Genomic DNA, 21,210 nt, shown 5'->3' with positions numbered 1-21,210 from the left:
AAAATGTCACTGTTTGTGACTCCGGTCGGCTCATTGAAATGAATGAGATACAGGCCGGTCCGGCTGGGATACAGGAACGGATCATGTTCCCGTATCTTCAAAACATGGTGTGAATGCACCCTAACCCCTTTAACAACACATTCCTAATATTGTATTACATGTAACTAAATATGCAAGGGGTATTCCAGGAAAAAAAACTTTTTTTTTTTTAGATCAACTGGCTCCAGAAAGTTGAACAGATTTATAAATTACTTCTATTAAATATTCTTATTCCTTCCAATAATTGTCAGCTGCTGAAGTTTAGTTGTTCTTTTCTCTCTAGCAACAGTGCTCTCTGCCCACATCTCTGCTTGTCTCAGGAACAAGAGATTTGCTATGGGGATTTGCTTCTACTCTGGACAGTTCCTGAGATAGGTGTCATCAGAGAGCACTTAGACAGAAAAAAACAACTCAACTTAATAGAAGTAATTTACAAACCTGTTTAACTTTTCTGGAGCCAGTTGATATATAAAAAAAAGTTTTTCCTGTATAACCCCTTTAAGTTAAGCAGTTTTCACGACATTTCTGTCACAGTCATACTAATAGGATCTGCCACTAATATATGTTGGGTGATCGGCAAGGACAAACTCAGAAAGTGGGAACTTTTAACCTCTGGGACTGCTATCAATGCCTAAAATGAAGGGAAAATACCTTTTCTATGACACAGAGCAATTTCCAACCAAGAACTGTGTAATATAAGTTGCCATTCTAGTTCATACAATTCTTTAGATTGAAACTGTCTATCTGTAGAAGAAATAAGAGTTGCTGTGTTTTACGTACCGATTTGTTTGAGCTAGTGATGGGAGTCCAAGAGATATGATATCAGATTCCCATACCTGTGTACTGGGATAGTTACTCCCACTGACACAACACTCTTGCTTTGTAACAAAAATAGATATCAAGTACAAGTCCAACATTTGTGGTTCCCAAATAGACCATTTTTGTTAACCAGTCTGTCCCTTCTTTTTTCAGGGTAAATTTGCTTTGAACAATAATATCTCTCTTTCTACATCTCCTTAAAGCAACCAATGACCTAGCCCCTAACTGGCTAGGAAGGTCAGGGTAATTTTTTATCAGAAAACCATTTTTATTAATAGCTTTTCTTTTAATTACATCAGCTAAAGGACTGTATTCAAATTAAAAAAAAATGGCAGAGAGAGACTGATTATTTTGTGTCCTCCCCACCCCCGTGATGGTACTTCCTGCTGAAGGTGCATAAGACCTTGATTTTCTTCCCCAAAGGGAGCTATCATATCAAGGTGGGATTGGTCACTGTCCAAATATTTCCCTCCCACACAATGGTCGCCCCACCCATTGCAGCACAGTATAACCTGACACACAATCTGTGAATTTGCATACTGACAAATGCACTCACATGCTTGCCAATAATGTCAATAGGAGGCTGGCTTCATACACAACAGACAAATCAGCCTGTACAGAAAGCTGAGAAAGGTCGAGACAACACTTCTTTTGTAAGCTGTAGCAAAGGAACTTCCGGGGAAAAGAAAGACAAAGAAATTCTATACCAAACACAGGTAAGTGAAGTATATCAGTAACTAGACTAACTTTGCTGCCCCTGTCTTACATTCAAAGAACCAAAAATCCTGAAATGCCCCTTTAAAGACACAAAACTCAAGGGGTCTATAGTAACAGGGATTTCACCTTCAAGTATGTGTAAAAAAAAACTTTTTTTTTTATTAACTTTGAGGAGAGCTTTTAAATTGGCAGAGTTAAAGTAAAAGGCAGTCATAGTAATACTAGTATTGTCCTCATTATGCACTGTTTGGGGCTGATTTAGGTGTTCATTTCTGTGCATTAGGTTTCTTTTTGTATTACACTAATTTTACTTCTCTCTTCTCTGTGCATCCTCCTTCTAAAGGGGCTTCTTCTGTTGAGAACAATCCATGGCAGAAGTGGGACTCTTCAGATTAATAGAATTAGAATTGGTAAGTATGTTAAATGACTCCTCTACTGGACTCAGAGTGAGTAGTCCAATACTCTGAGTGTTCTTTCTTCATTCTGTTCTGGCAAGAACACCATGTCAAGGATATATTGATGACTGCACCTTAAATAAAGAAACACTTTGTGCCTGTATCAAGAGTGGTGAGTGCTGCCCATTAGTTCTCCTTTTATGGATAATTAGAAGTATAGTCCCATTAAATGTACTGTTGCCATACAGAGGGCACATTTGGAAACATAATAAAAACAGCCACTCCTACTACGAGTGCCTACCAATAAAAACATCTAAATCAAGTAAAACATTTCAAATGATTTACATACAGTAGATAAACTTGAAACCACAATGAAAATAATTATTTCAGAACTAACATTTATCCAGGTCTATTCATGTCCTTCTTAAAATTGGTGGTAGAATATTAGAATCCAAGGCGATTCTGTGTATTTATTGTGTATTGGGAGAAGCCAGTTGCCATATTACTTTATTGATAGCTCATATAAATGATTTGCCTAGAAACCAATGTTGTCCTCCTTGAAGACAGAACACTTGCTTGGAATTATCAGGCAAAGAGTCTTGAACATTTCAAACTTCAAGTCTTTGAATCAAAGACTTATAGATCGATCCTCTGCTGTGCTACACCCAGTCTTCCTGTCCTTAGGTTCAGTAGAGTAAGTTAAAGCAAGGGTTGTTTGCACTCTCTACTCAGGTTTAGATTAGTATCAAGCTTGTTTCATTATGTTAAATTATCACAGGAAACCTGTACAATTATTTTCTTCATATAACTACCCATTGTGTATTTAATTACTTTACATAAATAGAGTAGAAAAGTCAGTGCTTACACTATTGACACATTTCAGATGCAGCAACACTAATGATCAAAAGGCATACCCATTCATATGTGCTGTCAGAGATGCTAGAATACAAAGTGTAAAATTATATCCCCTAGCTACGTGATAGGGGACAGCTGGATGATCAGTAGGGCATCAACCACTGGAATCCTTACCGATCACAAGTGTGAAGATCAATTGTTCCTCAATGAATGGAGTGGCAGCACACATATTTGTCCAATGCTCTAATCACTTTTTATGGGACTACAGAACATAGCTGAGCCAGCGTTTAGCAAAGTTTGTAAGTCCCATAGACAGTGTGCACTGGTGCTCCATTCCTTCTGGGGACAAATACCCTCACTTCTAATGATCAATGGGGGTCCTTGTCATCAGACCACCACTGATCAGCTAGTTTTCCTAATTCTGTTGATAGGGGATCATTTTAATCTTCGGATATCGCATTTTAACTACTGGAGTTCTCTGAAGGTATGGCAGTAACTGGTTAACATAGGAAGTGAATAATTTCCAAAAATGAATCATCTCTCACTATGAGGCAAATAAAATGTAGTGTTCTTGGTAAAAAAAAACAAAAAAAACGATGATGTCCAGTACATCTCAAAAGTCCACTTAGCTCCTCACAACCAAGAGCATGTCATAACAATGGTAAGATTTGGCCGCTGTTGTTATGGTTCGAGATAATCACTAGATAACCTGATCTCGAGTTCGTTTTAGACCAGTAACTCTGGCAGCCAAAAGAAAGGCCATCCCAGTGAGCACTTCAGTAATGAAGGAAATCCAAGCAAGAGCCAAGGACCATCCAAATCGTATATCAATTTCAGATAGAATTGCACTGCCTAAGGAGAACAGTGCATAGTTGAAAGCTGCAGCAGAATATGCAATGTAGATGCTGATTCCAGTAAGAGTAACCAGTGCTGTGGGAAAGTGAAAAAAACACATTATTTTGCAAGTAATTGACCAAAAGAAAAAAAAAAAAACAATCAATACGATCATTTAACTGGGCAGTGATAAATGTATATAGCATAAGTGAAAAGCTGATATATTAGAGGTACACACGGTACCTGTACATTCAATTTACAGACTTTAAGGACTCTTTGGTAGCATTAAGACACCACCATCTTTAATTATTTAGAAGATTCTTTTGTAACATATTTTGCATTGCAGCATACCATATTTTTTCATGAGCATCTGTAAAATCTAATGTACATTAAGCATAGACCTATAAGGCTGGGTTCACATATATTAGGAATCCTGCATAGTTTCCCTCGGATCCCATTAATTTGAATGGGACAGATCACAATCATCAAACATCTCAATTTTAATGCCGGATGGTTGGACACGACAGAGGACACTGGAAAGGGGAACGCAGCTTGCTCCGTTCCCCTGTCCGCTGTGCAGAAATAATGGATGCCACATGCAAGACAACTGATGAAAACTTGTCATCAGTTGTGGAATCAGTTGTGTCTAGATTAGGGCTGAGTTCACCTATGCCGTATGCCGAACATATGTGAACTCAGCCTAATATGGCTCCTGAATTTGTTTAACTTTCTGGTACCAGTTGATTTAAAAAAATTTGTTTTCCACCGAGTTCCCCCTTTAAAGCTACCTTTGTGTGAAGCCACATGATCAAGTTGCATTGCAGTTGTGTTGACCACATGTGAGTAACTGCTTCTAAAATGCTGCTGTTAAACTGTATTTTTTGTTTGTTTTTTAATACTTGCCAATTGTTGCTATTTAGCATGTAGGGTTTATTAAGGTTTATTTATATGGAATTTGTACATTAGTTTAATTTGCTGTTTCTGTGTCTGCTTGAAAAATGCACACAGTTCAATGGAAATATTGACAATACAGTCAAGATCGACATTTAGGTGCAGACAAAAAATGTGCAACCAACTGCAGAATCAACAGCATGGATGCTGAAACGTATTACTAGTAAAGCTATGAAATCTTTACTATTACTTACTATGGGAAACTTACTACTTGCAAAATCTTACCTTGTGGTTATTAGTGTTGCTCGCAAATATTCGCAATTCAAATTTTAATTGCGAATATTGCATATTCGCGAATCTTGCAAATATAGCACTATATATTTGTAATTACGAATATTAGTTTTTTTTGTGCATAGGCGAAAATTTAATTGCATATGCGCATATTCGTGAATATTGAGCCCTCCCTTCTTTAATGGTATAGGGAACATTGACTAGTGCATTAACTCTGTGATTTTTTGCCCTTTGAAAACAATAGGCTTATTGTGGTCTATGGGGATCTCCCAGCATATAAAACAGTAATTTAAGCAGGACTGTCTTGGCAGCACAGTGGAATGGGAGATCACTACTGGTTTGAGTCCTGGGGTGGGACAGAGCATTACAGTGTTGTGGTTAAACTTTACTTTCCTGGAAAAGCTGCTGAGTTGCCTATAGCAACCAATCAGATTGCTTCCTTCATTTTTCAGAGGACTTTTCAAAAATGAAAGAAGCAATCTGATTGGTTGCTATGGGCAACTGCACAACTCATCCTCTACACTGGTTTTGATGAATCTCCCCCATAGAGGGAGATTTATCAAAACCTGTCCAGAGGAAAAGTTTCTGAGTTGCACATAGCAACCAATCAGATCTCTTCTTTCATTTTTGAAAAGGCCTCTGAAAAATTAAGGAAGCAATCTGATTGGTTGCTATGGGCAACTCAGAAACTTTTCCAGGAAAGTAAAGGTTAAGCACAACACTGTGTCCCACCCCGGGACTCAAACCAGTGGTGGTCTCCCATTCCACTGTGCTGCCGAGATGGTTCTGCTTATCTTACTGTTTTACATGTCATGAGATCCCCATAGACCACAACAAGCTTCTTGGTTTCTATGTGCAAAAAAATCACAGAGTTAATGCACTAGTCATAGCTCCCTATACCATTAATGAAGGGAGGGCTCAATATTCGTGAATATGCGCGTATGCGAATTTCGCGAATATATGACAAATATTCGTCCATATTTTCACAAAATATCACGAATTCGAATATGGCCTATGCCGCTCATCACTAGTGGTTATTACCAGGAGGCTTTTCTTATATGCAATTAATGGATATGTGTAATTCAGCAGTTAATATCCTGCACAGGGAGGAGCAAACAGACCTCTCATTCTCTAAAATAGGGGCCGCCACCATGCTTCTTCTCCTGAAGTTTCTGGTCTGGCCCCTAGGGTGTGCAATTAAACTCTCCCTGTCACTTAAACTGTCACCCATAATCTGTTTCCACCTTTTTCTTCCCAGAGCTACATATTTAAGGCTGCTTTACCCACTTACCTGGGTCTGAACAGTATTCTAGTTAATCTGTGGCTCACTCTTCTGACTGTATTGACTCTCCTCTGTGTGACCCTAAATCTGTGCTTCCTGCTACAACCCTTCTGCCTGTTCCTGACTTGCTGCCCACCCATAACCACGTCTGGACCCAGACCTGGCTTTGACTGAACTCTTGGAGCCTTGTGTCACTATCTTCTGGTCCCCTGAGCCAGTCGCTAACAATGCCAGTTAGCTCTTGGGAAAATAACCTAAAAATTACTCACATACCGCTCCTACATTTGGGCCAAAGCTAAATTTGTTTGGTAGCACAAGGGGTCTATCCCCCTTGCCAATTCCTTTCCCATAATATAGATTAGTATTGCACCAGGATTCTACTAATGACTAAGTTTGGATGATAGATGAGGTTTAGAGAAGGGCTGAGGTGGAGCCACACAAGTGACTTCACCCTTAGGCTGGAATTCCACAGAGGTTTTTTTTTTTTGCAAAAACGCCAATTTTCCCGCACGGCGGTTTTTCAGTGGAAAAACGCCGCGGCCAGATGTTATCTGCAAGTCAATAGTAAACTGTAAAATGCGAGATTCACTTGGCGTTTTTCAGTTTGGAGTTTTTTTACTCCTTTTTGCGTTTTTCATCAATTTTGGGCTCAGAGGCTGGATTTTCAAATCGCCCGACAAAACCTAGTTTGGCGTTTTTTGCCCTGAAATCGTGGTGTTTTCCTCCCATAGAAGTCTATGGGAGAGCAAAAACGTCAAGAAAATCGCCATGTTGGTTTTAAATTTGGGGTTTTTGCAGACGGTTTTTATTCTTTGTTAGCGATCCCAAAAAATTATGGAGACACCTTTTTAATTAAAAATTTGTAGGGTACCATAAAAAAATTAATAAAAAAGATACAGTAGTGATGGAAAAAATTGTATCTATTGAAATTTATCTTTTTTATTATGAAATGTTTATTAATTTTTAAACAGGGATCAATTTATGTGAGCGGGTTAAGCACTAAAAATGTAGCCGACAATAATAAAAATGTAGTGTGTGTGTTTTTTTCACTTTTTATTTTTTACATTTTTTAGGTAGTACTACTACTCCCAGCATGGAACACACTGTTCCATTATGGGAGTAGTAGGACCTGTACTAATTGACAGATCACCCATTGCAATTGTATAATGTATAGATGTGGCGATCGCTCTTCTATGGTCTCCTGCACTGCTGTATATATACACATATTCATATTTCCCGCAGAGAGCTGTGATTGGCCAGATGGTTCCAGCCAATCACAGTTCTCTGTGAGAAATCGGAATGTGTATATATACGGAATGCAGGGGACCATAGGAAAGCGCCGGCCGCTGCATCTATACATTATACCAGAGGATCACAGCGGGTGTCAGGAGTGAGACCCGCAGTGATCTTTCCTCAACTACAAGTACTACTACTCCCAACATGGAGCACACTCTGCTCCATGCTGGGAGCTGTAATACCTGCATTAATAGACAGATCGCAGCGGGTGTCAGAAGTTACACTCGCTGCGATCTGTCTATTAATGCAGGTACTACAGCTCCCAGTATGGAGCAGAGTGTGCTCCATGTTGGGAGTAGGAGTACCTGCAGTAAGTGACAGATCACAGCGGGTATCACTACTGACACCGACTGTGATCGTCCTGTCTATAGCAGAGATGCAGAGCGGCTGTATACATCGCTCACATCCCTGCTCTGCACTATGCTCCGGGCCGGCCACTCACTCATTGATGTTTCCCTCAGAGATGTGATTGGCTGCAACCATACGGCCAATAACAGCTCTGGGTGGAAAATATGAATGAATAATGTGAATATAACATCACTCAGAGTATAGAGCAGAGGTGTGAGCGCTGTATAGAGCCGCTCCATCTCTGCTATATAATGGACGATCGCATAATCGCATCGGGTGTCAGACTGACACCCGGGGCGATATGTCTATAGTACAGGTACTACTACTCCCAGCATGGAACAGTGTGTTCCATGCTGGGTGTAGTAGTACTACATAAAAAATTTTGAAAAAAAGAGAAAAAAAAGTTCAACACACCACACACACTTTATAAAGAAATGTATAAAAATTTTATTTAAAAAAAATAAACATTTAGTTCAATACATTTTGACATCCCTACTGCATCCTTTATTTTATTTTTTGGTACCCAACTATCTTGTAAAAAAAAACGCCAAAACTGCAAGGGGCCAAAAACTGCAAATTCCACACAAAGGTAAAAACGCAAGAAAAAACGCCAGAAAAAACGCAAAAACGCAGGGAAAACTGTGGCAGTTTTTCTGGCGTTTTTATGCCACAAAAATCGCAGGGCAAAAATCTCAGTGGAGTCCTAGCCTTACAGTTCTGTTTCACATAGGAGTAAGTAAAGTGGCTTCTATATACAGTAACATCATACTGCATTACAAAAACTTTAAATAAGTCAAATAACAGCACCTACATATTTATTAATGTATTAAACTAATATACTGTACTTAATAGTATGCAATGTAAAATCAGAACACATTCTATGAATCAGCTAGTATTTTAGCCTAAAGCTAACTAAAGTGAAGGATATGTTCTAACTATATATTGGTCTGGACCCTAACAGGATAAGGTCAAAGTGAATTATTACACTCAAAGGCATTTTTGTTACTGTAAATTCTCATGTTGAAGACAGATGTTTCTCACATAATGGATTCACTTCAAGGTTAAAAATACTCTACGCCACTTGGATTATGGATGTGCTTTATATCAGAAGACCCTCAGAGGATATCAAGGGATTTATATCTGCCCTCTGTGTTCAGACATTTCTAAAAGCATAGGTATGATGCATCCATACAATAAAATACATGGGTTATTTTGCACTCTGAGTGCATTGAATTACATGTAATTCTTGGAGCTTTCTTTCTTGAGATGTGCTAATGCTATGAATGTCCATCTATCTATTGTAGGGATAGAAAACGAGCTGCATTCTTTCAAATATGTGGAAATGTATGAAAAGACACACACCAAGATTAGAATATGATAAATAATTTAGCCTGTTATTAAAACATGGTGCCCTATTTAAAGGTAGCACATTATCTTGATAGTTCTAGCAATTATACTAAATTCCATAAAATAACATTGTGCCATTTAGATATTAGCTGAGAAGAAAGGATGTAGCAAAGACACGGTTATGAGTCTTTTGTATTCATCAGCCCAGCACTTCTTTTTACCTCACCTTCTTTCATCCCCTCACAAACAATAGAAAATCACAGTGAACCGGAGGGTTCGAAATGCATAGAGATTTCTCAAGTGAGTATTGCATCATTCACCAATGTGATTAGAGTTGTGCTTTAGTAGACATAATCCCCATAATAAAAATGCCCCAACACCACCACCTCACTGATTTTACTGATGAACGAGTTAAATTATTCTTGTCAATATATACTCCCCAGTTGTACCTCTCCACTACCTGGGGCTTTAATCTTCATATCCTACTGTTTTACTCACATCCTTGTTACGCCGAGCGCTCCGGGTCCCCGCTCCTCCCCGGAGCGCTCGCTACACTCTCGCTACTGCAGCGCTCCGGTCAGATCCTCTGACCCGGTGCGCTGCGATACCGCCTCCAGCCGGGATGCGATTCGCGATGCGGGTGGCGCCCGCTCGCGATGCGCACCCCGGCTCCCGTACCTGACTCGCTCTCCGTCGGTCCTGTCCCGGCGCTCGTGGCCCCGCTCCCTAGGGCGCGCGCGCGCCGGGTCTCTGCGATTTAAAGGCCCACTGCGCCGCTGATTGGCGCAGTGGTTCTAATTAGTGTGTTCACCTGTGCACTCCCTATTTATACCTCACTTCCCCTGCACTCCCTCGCCGGATCTTGTTGCCATTGTGCCAGTGAAAGCGTTTCCTTGTGTGTTCCTAGCCTGTGTTCCAGACCTCCTGCCGTTGCCCCTGACTACGATCCTTGCTGCCTGCCCCGACCTTCTGCTACGTCCGACCTTGCTTCTGTCTACTCCCTTGTACCGCGCCTATCTTCAGCAGCCAGAGAGGTTGAGCCGTTGCTAGTGGATACGACCTGGTCACTACCGCCGCAGCAAGACCATCCCGCTTTGCGGCGGGCTCTGGTGAAAACCAGTAGTGACTTAGAACCGGTCCACTAGCACGGTCCACGCCAATCCCTCTCTGGCACAGAGGATCCACCTCCTGCCAGCCGGCATCGTGACAGTAGATCCGGCCATGGATCCCGCTGAAGTTCCTCTGCCAGTTGTCGCCGACCTCACCACGGTGGTCGCCCAGCAGTCACAACAGATAGCGCAACAAGGCCACCAGCTGTCTCAACTGACCGTGATGCTACAGCAGCTACTACCACAGCTTCAGCAATCATCTCCTCCGCCAGCTCCTGCACCTCCTCCGCAGCGAGTGGCCGCTCCAGGCCTACGACTATCCTTGCCGGATAAATTTGATGGGGACTCTAAATTTTGCCGTGGCTTTCTTTCCCAATGTTCCCTGCACTTGGAGATGATGTCGGACCAGTTTCCTACTGAAAGGTCTAAGGTGGCTTTCGTAGTCAGCCTTCTGTCTGGAAAAGCTCTGTCATGGGCCACACCGCTCTGGGACTGCAATGACCCCGTCACTGCCTCTGTACACTCCTTCTTCTCAGAAATTCGAAGTGTCTTTGAGGAACCTGCCCGAGCCTCTTCTGCTGAGACTGCCCTGTTGAACCTGGTCCAGGGTAATTCTTCCGTTGGCGAGTACGCCGTACAATTCCGTACTCTTGCTTCAGAACTATCCTGGAATAATGAGGCCCTCTGCGCGACCTTTAAAAAAGGCCTATCCAGCAACATTAAAGATGTTCTGGCCGCACGAGAAATCCCTGCTAACCTACATGAACTCATTCATCTAGCCACTCGCATTGACATGCGTTTTTCCGAAAGGCGTCAGGAGCTCCGCCAGGATATGGACTTTGTTCGCACGAGGCGTTTCTCTCCCCGGCTCCTCTCTCCTCTGGTCCCCTGCAATCCGTTCCTGTGCCTCCCGCCGTGGAGGCTATGCAGGTCGACCGGTCTCGCCTGACACCTCAAGAGAGGACACGACGCCGCATGGAGAATCTCTGCCTGTACTGTGCCGGTACCGAACACTTCCTGAAGGATTGTCCTATCCGTCCTCCCCGCCTGGAAAGACGTACGCTGACTCCGCACAAAGGTGAGACAGTCCTTGATGTCAACTCTGCTTCTCCACGTCTTACTGTGCCTGTGCGGATATCTACCTCTACCTTCTCCTTCTCTACTATGGCCTTCTTGGATTCCGGATCTGCAGGAAATTTTATTCTGGCCTCTCTCATCAACAGGTTCAACATCCCGGTGACCAGTCTCGCCAGACCCCTCTACATCAATTGTGTTAACAATGAAAGATTGGACTGTACCATACGTCTCCGCACGGAGCCCCTCCTAATGTGCATCGGACCTCATCACGAGAAAATTGAGTTTTTGGTCCTCCCCAATTGCACTTCCGAAATTCTCCTTGGACTACCCTGGCTTCAACACCATTCCCCAACCCTGGATTGGTCCACTGGAGAGATAAAGAGTTGGGGCCCCTCTTGTTTCAAGGACTGCCTAAAACCGGCTCCCAGTACCCCTTGCCGTGACTCTGTGGTTCCCCCTGTAACCGGTCTCCCTAAGGCCTATATGGACTTTGCGGATGTTTTTTGCAAAAAACAAGCTGAGACTCTACCTCCTCACAGGCCTTATGACTGTCCTATTGACCTCCTCCCGGGCACTACTCCACCCCGGGGCAGAATTTATCCTCTCTCTGCCCCAGAGACTCTTGCTATGTCTGAGTACATCCAGGAAAATTTAAAAAAGGGCTTTATCCGCAAATCCTCCTCTCCTGCCGGAGCCGGATTTTTCTTTGTGTCCAAAAAAGATGGCTCCCTACGTCCTTGCATTGACTACCGCGGTCTTAATAAAATCACGGTAAAGAACCGCTACCCCCTACCTCTCATCTCTGAACTCTTTGATCGCCTCCAAGGTGCCCACATCTTTACCAAACTGGACTTAAGAGGTGCTTATAATCTCATCCGCATCAGAGAGGGGGATGAATGGAAAACGGCATTTAACACTAGAGATGGACACTTTGAGTATCTGGTCATGCCCTTTGGCCTGTGCAACGCCCCTGCCGTCTTCCAAGACTTTGTTAATGAAATTTTTCGTGACCTCTTATACTCCTGTGTTGTTGTATATCTGGACGATATCCTGATTTTTTCTGCCAATCTAGAAGAACACCGCCAGCATGTCCGTATGGTTCTTCAGAGACTTCGTGACAATCAACTTTATGCCAAGATGGAGAAAGGTCTGTTTGAATGCCAATCTCTTCTCTTCCTAGGATACTTGGTCTCTGGCCAGGGACTACAAATGGATCCAGACAAACTCTCTGCCGTCTTAGATTGGCCACGCCCCTCCGGACTCCGTGCTATCCAACGTTTTTTGGGGTTCGCCAATTATTACAGACAATTTATTCCACATTTTTCTACCATTGTGGCTCCTATCGTGGCTTTAACCAAAAAGAATGCCAATCCTAAGTCATGGCCTCCTCAAGCGGAAGACGCCTTTAAACAGCTCAAGTCTGCCTTTTCTTCGGCTCCCGTGCTCTCCAGACCTGACCCATCTAAACCCTTCCTATTGGAGGTTGATGCCTCCTCAGTAGGAGCTGGAGCGGTCCTTCTACAAAAAAATTCTTCCGGGCATGCTGTTACTTGTGGGTTTTTTTTCTAGGACCTTCTCTCCGGCGGAGAGGAACTACTCCATCGGGGATCGAGAGCTTCTAGCCATTAAATTAGCACTTGAGGAATGGAGGCATCTGCTGGAGGGATCAAGATTTCCAGTTATTATTTACACCGATCACAAGAACCTCTCCTATCTCCAGTCTGCCCAACGGCTGAATCCTCGCCAGGCCAGGTGGTCTCTGTTCTTTGCCCGATTTAATTTTGAAATTCACTTTCGGCCTGCCGATAAGAACATTAGGGCCGATGCTCTCTCTCGTTCCTCGGATGCCTCGGAAGTAGAGCTCTCTCCGCAACACATCATTCCTCCTGACTGCCTGATCTCCACTTCTCCAGCCTCCATCAGGCAAACTCCTCCAGGGAAGACCTTCGTCTCTCCACGCCAACGCCTCGGAATCCTCAAATGGGGTCACTCCTCCCATCTCGCAGGTCATGCGGGCATCAAGAAATCCGTGCAACTCATCTCTCGTTTCTATTGGTGGCCGACTCTGGAGACGGATGTCGTGGATTTTGTGCGAGCCTGCACTGTCTGTGCCCGGGATAAGACTCCTCGCCAGAAGCCCGCTGGTCTTCTTCATCCTCTGCCTGTCCCCGAACAGCCTTGGTCTCTGATTGGTATGGACTTTATTACAGACTTACCCCCATCCCGTGGCAACACTGTTGTTTGGGTGGTCGTTGATCGATTCTCCAAAATGGCACATTTCATCCCTCTTCCTGGTCTTCCTTCAGCGCCTCAGTTGGCAAAACTATTTTTTGTACACATTTTTCGTCTTCACGGGTTGCCCACGCAGATCGTCTCGGATAGAGGCGTCCAATTCGTGTCAAAATTCTGGAGGGCTCTCTGTAAACAACTCAAGATTAAATTAAACTTTTCTTCTGCATATCATCCTCAATCCAATGGGCAAGTAGAAAGAATTAACCAGGTCTTGGGTGATTATTTACGGCATTTTGTTTCCTCCCGCCAGGATGACTGGGCAGATCTTCTACCATGGGCCGAATTCTCGTATAACTTCAGAATCTCTGAATCTTCCTCCAAATCCCCATTTTTCGTGGTGTACGGCCGTCACCCTCTTCCCCCCCTCCCTACTCCCTTGCCCTCTGGTTTGCCCGCTGTGGATGAAATATCTCGTGATCTTTCCACCATATGGAAAGAGACCCAAAATTCTCTCTTACAGGCTTCATCACGCATGAAGAAGTTTGCTAATAAAAAAAGAAGAGCTCCCCCCATTTTTTCTCCTGGAGACAAGGTATGGCTCTCCGCTAAATATGTCCGCTTCCGTGTCCCTAGCTACAAATTGGGACCACGCTATCTTGGTCCTTTCAAAATTTTGTGCCAGATTAATCCTGTCTCTTACAAACTTCTTCTTCCTCCTTCTCTTCGTATTCCTAATGCCTTTCACGTTTCTCTTCTTAAACCACTCATCATCAACCGTTTCTCTCCCAAACTTGTTTCTCCCACTCCTGTTTCCGGCTCCTCGGACATCTTCTCCGTAAAGGAGATACTGGCCTCCAAGAAGGTCAGAGGGAAAACTTTTTTTTTAGTCGATTGGGAGGGTTGTGGTCCTGAAGAGAGATCCTGGGAACCTGAGGACAATATCCTAGACAAAAGTCTGCTCCTCAGGTTCTCAGGCTCTAAGAAGAGGGGGAGACCCAAGGGGGGGGTACTGTTACGCCGAGCGCTCCGGGTCCCCGCTCCTCCCCGGAGCGCTCGCTACACTCTCGCTACTGCAGCGCTCCGGTCAGATCCTCTGACCCGGTGCGCTGCGATACCGCCTCCAGCCGGGATGCGATTCGCGATGCGGGTGGCGCCCGCTCGCGATGCGCACCCCGGCTCCCGTACCTGACTCGCTCTCCGTCGGTCCTGTCCCGGCGCGCGCGGCCCCGCTCCCTAGGGCGCGCGCGCGCCGGGTCTCTGCGATTTAAAGGGCCACTGCGCCGCTGATTGGCGCAGTGGTTCTAATTAGTGTGTTCACCTGTGCACTCCCTATTTATACCTCACTTCCCCTGCACTCCCTCGCCGGATCTTGTTGCCATTGTGCCAGTGAAAGCGTTTCCTTGTGTGTTCCTAGCCTGTGTTCCAGACCTCCTGCCGTTGCCCCTGACTACGATCCTTGCTGCCTGCCCCGACCTTCTGCTATGTCCGACCTTGCTTCTGTCTACTCCCTTGTACCGCGCCTATCTTCAGCAGCCAGAGAGGTTGAGCCGTTGCTAGTGGATACGACCTGGTCACTACCGCCGCAGCAAGACCATCCCGCTTTGCGGCGGGCTCTGGTGAAAACCAGTAGTGACTTAGAACCGGTCCACTAGCACGGTCCACGCCAATCCCTCTCTGGCACAGAGGATCCACCTCCTGCCAGCCGGCATCGTGACAATCCTAAAATATACTGAGATCTTACTAAGTTAATAAAGTCACCAAATAATTCATAACAACTGAGGTCCCCAATAATCACTGTCCCTGTTCCCCACTCCTTCTTATATGAGTGACTATGTTTTAAATCAAAAGAATAATATTACATTTGTAGACCACCCCATATAAAAAATCGGTAACAGGACTCCCACCTACCATCTGCCACTTATCATAACGGTGACTTCTAGGCTCCGGAGATTGGGTGTACATACTTCCTCTGCACCCATTATAGATTAACCTCTTCAGGACGCATGGAATATGCATATGCCCTGCATCCTGACTCCTTAAGGACGTACAGATACGCCTGTGGGAATTCCGTTCCCCGCCGTTAGCCGGTTGGGGACCTGACCGTGATGCCAACTGAAATCATTCAGCAGGCATCCCGAGACATCGCCGAGGGGGGTCCTGAGATCACCGTGTCATACGGGTGACCCGGAAAATAAGGGGGATCGGGTGTGTCCAAAAACCCTGATCCCCCTGAAGGGATAGGAGTGAGGTGGAAGGGGTGCCAACCCTCCCATCCCTGCTATTGGTAGGTCAGAAGCGACCGACCAATAGCAGATCGGGGGTGGGGGGTTAAAGTTCGGTTCCCCCGTTCTGCCCCCCACTGTAGTCAGGGCAGAACGGGGGAACTGTGGTGTAACCGGCAGTGGTGGTGGAGGTCCCTTACCAGCGGCGATCGGTGGTGGCGGGCGACGATCCTCTCCCTGGTGCGGCGATCCTGCTGACTACGGAAGCCAGTGAGTTGTTGCCTAGCAACATCTGGAGGGCTACCGTTTGAAGATCACTGTGGCCCTCTAAATATTGCAAAACTACAACTACCAGCATGCACGAACAGCAAACGTCTGTCACGCCATGCTGGGAGTTGTAGTTGCATACCTCCAGCTGTTGTATAACTACATCTCCCAGCATGCCCTTCGCCGATCAGTACAAGCTGGGAAGTGTAGTTTTGCAACAGCTGGTTGGGAAATACTGAGTCAGGTTACAGAACCTTACTGAAGGTTTTCCAACCAGAGTGCATGCAGCTGTTGCAAAACTACAACTCCCAGCATGCACGGTCTGTTAAAGGGTAAAACACTACATATACACCCCCTTACACTGTCCCCCCTAATTAAAAAACATATCGTACGGCAGTGTTTCCAAAACGGAGCCTCCAGCTGTTGCAAAACAACAACTCCCAGCATTTCCGGACAGCCACTAACTGTCCAGGCACGCTGGGAGTTTAGCAAAAGCTGGAGTCACCCTGTTTGGGAATCACTTGTGTAGAATACCCCTATGCCCACCCCTATGCAATCCCAAACTTAGTCCCAAATGCGCATGGCGCTCCCTCACTTCGGAGCCCTGATGTATTTCAAGGAAACAGTTTAGGGCCACATATGGAGTATTTCTGGGAGCAATTGCGTTACAAATTTTCGGGGGCGTTTTCTCCTTTTACCCCTTATGAAAAGGAAAAGTTGGGGTCTACACCAGCCTATTAGTGTAAAAAAATACATTTTACACTAACATGCTGATGTTGCACCATACTTTTTATTTTCACAAGAGGTAAAAGGAAAAAAAAGACCCCCAAAATTTGTAACGCAAATTTCTCCTGAGTACGGAAATACCCCATATGTGGGCGCAAAGTGCTCTGCGGACACACAACAAGGCTCAGGAGTGAGAGTGCACATCTACATTTGAGGCCTAAATTGGTGCTTTGCATAGGTGTGGCTGATTTTACAGTGGTTCTGACATAAACTCAAAAGAATAAATACCCACATGTGACCCTTCACATACACATATGAGATATGTCCTTACTCAAGAGAACTGGGTCTACAAGAACATACAGATGTAAAAAATGAAGATTTAGAATTTTTCTTAGAAATCCATAAAGATTATTCCATCCTTTCTTTCCCATTTTACTTTTTTCATTTAACTCAGTGTTACTTTAAAAGGAGCATATGATGCTTTATAAAACATGAAATAGTAATTCTGGCAGGTTATTATTTATTTTTTATTCAGTAAAGTTTTTTTTTTCTTTGTTTTTTTTTATTTTCAGCTTCAAATGTTAGAACCATATTAACAGCAAACTATTGATTATGTTTTGGTTTTCGTTTTTCATTTAATTTTATTATATTGATAGGTCACTTGATAGGTCTGTGCAAAAGCATTAAGCATGGGTCTATTGTATACATTTAGCATAGAGGTTTGCTGAAAAGGGCCTAAGAGGGTCTTGCACAGGGCCTGATCATCATTGGCACTCATGTAGTGCCTGCTTCGGGCCCCATGCCCGCAGGGGGCCCCCGTCGCATTCGGGACATGCCTGTGTCTATAAAAATCATTTCAGGACACAAGGATGTCCCGGCGGTTACTTCTCTGCGGCGGCCCCCGTGTTAACTTTAAAAATGCAGGGGCTGCCAGGAGGTAGCGCACGCAGGGACGTCACTGACGTCCCATGCATGCGCCCATAGAAGAGCAGAGCGGAGCATCGAGGAAGACGCACGCGCATGGTAAGTGACCAGTGGCACGTTATCTTCAGTGTTCCGACTTCCGCTCCTCCGGTCCCGAGATCTACTGCTATGGCCCATAGGCCAAAGCAGTAGATCGTGAGCCCGGTCCCCGGGGTCTCCGGACCGGTGGAGTGGTGGTCGGAACATTAAAGTGGGGCAGTAAACAGGCATACAGCCTCCAGACATACACTGTATATGGCTGATGGCGGTATGTTTGTGGGGTAACTATACTGCACCTAATGTGGGGGAATTGTACTGCACCTAATGTGGGTAACTATACTGCACCTAATGTGGGGGAACTATACTGTACCTAATGTGGGGGAACTATTCTGCACCTAATGTGGGGAAACTATGCTGCACCTAATGTGGGGGAACTGTACTGCCAACATAATGTGGGGGAACTGTACTGCCAACCTAATGTGCGGGGACTTATACTGCCAACCTAATGTGTGGGGACTTACACAGTGGTCCCTCAACATCCTATGGTAATCCGTTCCAAATGAACCATCGTTTGTTGAAACCATAGTATGTTGAGGGATCCGTGCAATGTAAAGTATAGGAAGTTGTACTCACCTGTCCCCACCACTCCGGACCCATCACCGCTCGTCACCACTGCCCTGGATGTCGCCCTCCATCGTTGCCACCGCGTCCCCGTGGTGTCCCCGATGCTCCGGACGTCTCTGCTTCCCCGGGATCGTTGCTCTCACGTCGCACGTGATGACGACAATGTAGAGCGCCGGCGAAGCAGGGAATCCCGAAGAGGACGGTCCGGAGCCCCGAGGACAGGTAGGAGACCTTCACCGGAGCACAGGGGGCACCGTAAACGGCTATCCGGCGGCAGCTGAAGCAGTCTGCACTGCCAGATAGCCGATTATGCAATGGCCCGAAATACAAAAGCATTGTATGTTGATGCTGCCTTCAACATGCGATGGCCTCTGAGAGGCCATCGCATGTTGAAATTATCGCATGTTGGGGTCATCGTAGGTCGGGGGGTCATTGTACTGCCAACCTAATGTGCCGGGACTTATACTGCCAACCTAATGTGGGGGAATTACAACCTAATGCGGGGGGAACTATACTGCCAACCTAATGCCGGAGAACAATACTGCCAACCTAATGCAGGGGAACTATACTGCCAACCTAATGCGGAGGAACTATACTGCCAACCTAACGCGGGGAACTATACTGCCAACCTAATGCGGGGAACTATACTGCCAACCTAATGCGGGGAACTATACTGCCAACCTAAAGCGGAGAACTATACTGCCAACCTAATGCAGGGGAACTATATTGCACCTAATGTGGGGGAACTGTCGAGGGGGGGGGGGCATCATAATGAAGTGCTCTGTCTTCCAGGCAGCCTTAATCTGGCCCTGGTCTTGCAATATTTATGATACCCCTATATAAACAAATGAGACCAGAATAAAGGTATGGCATGAAATGCATGTGTGCAGTGAATAACGGTTGTTATATATTAATTTGAGATTGAATTTATACTTTACCTCCAAAAAGAAACAGCATCCCTGTGAGGAGTAGAAGTAAGTATGCTCTTGCAAGTATACTAACAAACCCAGTCATTCCTCCAAATATCATCAGGATCAGGCTAAGGGGTAATAATATGACAAGTGTCCCATGCATACCTGCAATAAATATTGTTTATTACTGGCAAATAATGATTTCTAGTTCAAGATGTTAACATGAAACACATAATTACAGCATTAAATTAGCTTTTCATTTACATAAAGCTGGGCCCGAATAATTACATTAGCAATAACAAAATGGAAATGCTTAATATATGCATTACATTATGAATTAGTGTTTTAACATCATGTAGTGTATTATGTGGGTAATTATATTACTTACTTATTTAGATTCTACCCATATGACTCATGAAAAGCAACAAACTTCTTTTAGTACTATTCTTTCTATTCCATTATTTTCTTTTTGTATCTATAAAATGTTCATGTGGACAACAAAGAAGCTTAAAGTGGACCTCAAGGGGTGTAAATAAGCTCATGGCTAGATAGGGCCAGTTGCCATGATTCCATGCATATATTTTATTAGTCATCTCCATCCATGAGCTATAACCCTTATAGGCAATATGCAAATGAGGTATAAATGTCCAGGGGGCATTTCATAACATGGCAATGACCCTGATAAATCCAGCCCATGTCCTCTTTATTACCGCTAACTGGCCTGTATGCACCCACCTATCTTGTTTGAAAGCCAATAGATAAAGAGGATATAGGTTGGACAAACAAACATATATATATATATATATATATATATATATATATATATATATATGTGTGTGTATTAAAAAGCTATGCCTAGTATCATGAGGACTAGCCCTATTAAGCCATGCCATGTACTCATTTACATACCTGTCTTCATGCTGACAAGTTAACTTTAATGTCAATGTCATCCTTTTCAGAATATTTTATCATTAGGTCCATATTTTCGGTTCTGATCAATTTCACACACATATATGTGCATATATATATATATATATATATATATATATATATACATACATACACATAATTCCTCTAAAAGTATTTTGCTGAGAGTCATCTCCCATTGTGTTTTATCTCACCTGCCTTCTCCCTCTAAAAACACAGCTCTTAAATTACCACTGTCAGATCAAAAAAAAAAAAATTATAATTTGTTACTGATGAACATTAAAGAACTTTTGTAATATGGTTGTTTACACTGTTTTTTGAATATCTAATAAAGAACACAGCTCCTGAAAATTCCACCACTAGGGGTCCTTATACCTACTGGGACACTAGCCAGTCCTGCAGCAGCATGAGCTTGTCCATGAGTCATGGACAAGAGATAACTCATGGACAAGGCTGTAAGAGCAGACACACCAATCACCTCCCACCACCACAAGGAGGAAAATGCCCCCTCCCCCTGAAAGGATTTCTAGTACACTTTAAACCTAATTTCTGTGTTCTTGGTACTGAGGACCCTAGAATCTATATATGTAAAACTCAATGTGTGTGTGTGTGTCTTCCAGCATTACTTCCAAACCGCTAAAGATATTAACATGAAACTTGGTACACATGTTACTTATATGTCAACAACAAACATAGGATAGGTAATTTAACCCTTACCCACCCCCATTTGCGAGAGTCAGGGTTTTATTTAAAATAGACATATAAAGGAAGAGGAAAAATCCAGCTCCCGGTGAAAAAAAATCCATAAAACGTAACATTTAATAGTGCACATTAAAATAAAAAAAAAAGGGTGCAACCGAGGTGGCAAGGGACATGTCACTCTAAAATAGGGAGTGAAATGCCAATGAGTTTCGAGCAGTCGCTCTTAGTCATGGCAATGACACCATGTCACACGGGGGTTTAAATATCCACTGGAGCAGAGCCCGAGCCCACCGCGAGTCAAACTCTCTGCCCCAATGAAACGGGATTTGACGTAGC

At 44.0% G+C, this 21,210-nt stretch overlaps 1 protein-coding gene across 2 annotated transcripts in view; it reads right to left on the bottom strand.

The window, feature by feature from the left end:
* Positions 1-1,448: 1,448 nt before the first annotated feature.
* Positions 1,449-21,210, bottom strand: part of TMEM114 (transmembrane protein 114) — a 69,395-nt gene continuing 49,633 nt past the window's right edge. Inside the window, exons 3-4 of one of the 2 annotated variants that reach the window (XM_056535812.1) lie at positions 19,273-19,410; positions 1,449-3,755 (exon numbers count right to left, since the gene is read on the bottom strand). In XM_056535812.1, the coding sequence (XP_056391787.1) occupies positions 3,526-3,755; positions 19,273-19,410 (368 nt within the window). In that variant the 3' untranslated portion in view covers positions 1,449-3,525. The remainder of the gene's footprint in view (positions 3,756-19,272; positions 19,411-21,210) is intronic. The other variant, XM_056535813.1, reaches the window with a different exon arrangement.

The sequence above is a fragment of the Hyla sarda genome, chromosome 8, assembly GCF_029499605.1.
Source record: "Hyla sarda isolate aHylSar1 chromosome 8, aHylSar1.hap1, whole genome shotgun sequence".
NCBI classification, from domain to species: Eukaryota; Metazoa; Chordata; class Amphibia; order Anura; family Hylidae; genus Hyla; species Hyla sarda.
Note: the sequence above shows the minus strand (reverse complement) of the source record. Positions and strands in the feature narration are given on the sequence as shown.